The 2,679-nt window shown below is 40.0% G+C and overlaps 1 protein-coding gene across 1 annotated transcript; it reads right to left on the reverse strand.

Annotated features, from left to right (window-relative positions):
• Positions 1–708: 708 nt before the first annotated feature.
• On the reverse strand, positions 709–2,666 carry LOC105455086. Its single transcript, XM_011698139.1, has 2 exons — positions 2,202–2,666; positions 709–1,971 (listed from the first exon to the last, which is right to left on the reverse strand). Exons 1-2 carry the CDS (start codon positions 2,366–2,368, stop codon positions 1,599–1,601), a joined length of 540 nt encoding a protein of 179 aa, XP_011696441.1. The 5' UTR covers positions 2,369–2,666; the 3' UTR covers positions 709–1,598.
• Between the last annotated feature and the right edge of the window lie 13 nt (positions 2,667–2,679).

The following is a 2,679-nucleotide window of genomic DNA, read 5'->3' on the forward strand; positions in this document are numbered from 1 at the left end:
AAGAGAGAGAGAGAGAGAGAGAGAGAGAGAATAAAAGTAATCGTAATTACGTGCTCATTGATTCTTGTACATACTTTGATAGTTCGATTTTTAGCAATTTAGATGTACCTGTAGGTTTTTAAGCCCAGTTAAGTGTAAGCTATATATAGCGAATAATGAGATAAGATCTTAGTTCGATTTAGTTTACAAGCTAGATTATACTTATGTTAAACACAGGCTTGTTTCTCGTGGCGTGCCTCGTGGCAATCGTTAAATACGGAAGGAGAGATACGGAAATACGCCCCGAGTTGAAAACGTTGGTATTCGAAGGGGGAGAGAAAAAAAAAGGGAAATCATGACGAAGTACTCGGCGCCGATTTTTCTCCCTGTAATTTGCACTGTTTCATATTTAACGTACGACCGTTACTGTCGTACGACTGTTGTTCCCTCCCCTCTTTTTTGCAGAAGAGAGACAGAAATGTAACATAATGTACATATAATAGTTTTTATCCAAAGTTGAGATGAGAGTCACGCCACGAGATCGATCCCGAAATGTAAAAAAAAGATTTATATATTATAAATAATACATAAACATATATATGTATATATATATATATACATATATGTATATATGTATATCTATATACATGTATGCATATATATATATGATAAATTCTTACATTGTTACTTATATATATCGCTAATAAATCTTAATTTTACATTTAAGGCTTATGCTAAAAATCGGGTGAGGTTTATTGGTTGCTGACTTTAACTTTAAGAAAATGTATAAAAAAAAATATTTCATATAAAGATTATATACACTACTAGAGATCGCAAGAGATGATTATGTTTATGTACCGAGATGTGGAGATGCGATGCGTTTTAGGAGGGACCATAAATACTTTTGAATCATTTTCGCTACTCTCCGGTTGGACACATCTTTCTTATCTAGCTTTGTAAGGTCCTTGGGCTTTAGATCTGTTACTTCAGTTCTGTATACCTTGTTCTTTTTCGCCTTTTGTTACAATCTTTCAATAATTTGATTGTAATCGCTCGTTACGTTTCGCTCAACGAGATAATCACTCCAAGATCATCCGTTGAATAGCTCTGTTAAATAGAATTATATTTATAACGTTACCATTTTGTAATAGTGCCATTTTTATATGTCTTGATACGTAGCCTTCGATTTTGTTTTTCTTTTTTTTTTTTTATTAATGACACGTCGAAAAAAAGAAAGCAGATTAAAGCCGTCGAGTTGAAAGAGACGGAATTTGTTGATGAGATCCCTCCTTAAACGAGCACAGGAATGCATAATTTTTACTAAGAGGCATCCTCGGCGCGGGCGGTGTGAAAGGAACGAGCGCAAAATTCATTACGCAAACTAATCCGTGCGTTTTTTTTGCCATCACACAACATTGAGCAATCGCGATCCGATCTCAAGATATGTTACTTATATCACTACTCAATATCCATGTTATGTTAACATGTCATTTAGTAATCGCCTACTATTTCTTACCCTTATCTCGTTATTCATTTCGTACGTCCCGTTACGATACTTACACAAGATACAGCGAAATTAGCTCGCTTCGTCAATTTTCCTTCTGAACAGTCATCATCGATCAGTCGAATCGACAGGATCGCGTTGCGTTTGTGCGAAAATTGTTACAAAAGTCTAGTCGCTTTAAACCGATTGCTAGCGGAGGATACCCTTCCTCGGTATCTTTTGCGAAATTGAAAGGAAAACAATCGACGAACCTCTCGGCGACCGTTGTCGCCGTTGGTGGATGAGCGGCCGATCGATCGGAGAACCTTGGAGAACCACGTCCGGCCGCGGTCTGGCTTTGCGGATATACCACACCGGATGTGATCGACTCGCGGTAGATACTGGGGCAAGAAACACCGGCTCGGGAAAAGGGCGTGACTTTCCTCCGGGCCGCGTTAACTTCCGTTCGCGTTACAATAGTGCCTTCGAGAAGAACTTTGACTTCCGGACTGTTTATAAAGAAAAAAGAAAAAAAGTCGCATTACTCATGCATTTCCAGAATGATGCACAATAAAAGAAAGAATGTAGGAGAGAAAGAGAAATAATAAGCGTCGCGAATTTAAGTAGAATACGTTTAGAGGATCGCTATAGGGAGAGAACTCTCTCGTAGCAAGAGATCGGTCCGGTCCTTCGGGGATGCCTGGCGAGGAGAGACCGGCCGAATAAAAGATAAAACTACCAAGTCCAAGCCTTTCGTTGAAGATACAATATGCCACATATTTTTTCAAATTCCGACACGGAGCCGCCTGGATCGGCAGGAGCCGCGGGAGAGATCCTCGGGTCGACGAGGACGAGATATATCAGCCCGACCGGTCCACGTGGCTTCGCAGGATATATTAAACGCATCGCGCGTCGACCTGTAAATAGAGAAAGAGCAAGGATACATACTTATATATAGATATACACATACGCTTGTACACACATACACACATACAGAGAGAGAGAGAGAGAAAATTGCGAACGCCGGCTTAGGGGACTCGAGAAAAAGAGAGATTATAATTCGGTAATCGGTACGCAAGGGCCTTCCTTGAGGGGGGCCTGCGAGACGAGTGATAATGTATGACGCGTGTAGGATGTGGCTTTTGCGAATGCGGGTGCATAGTCGACGCGTAGTTGTAACGTTTGTGAATACATAAAATAAAACGACCAAAAAAAAA

Source organism: Wasmannia auropunctata, unplaced genomic scaffold (assembly GCF_000956235.1).
Source record: "Wasmannia auropunctata unplaced genomic scaffold, wasmannia.A_1.0 LD335949.1, whole genome shotgun sequence".
NCBI lineage: Eukaryota > Metazoa > Arthropoda > Insecta > Hymenoptera > Formicidae > Wasmannia > Wasmannia auropunctata.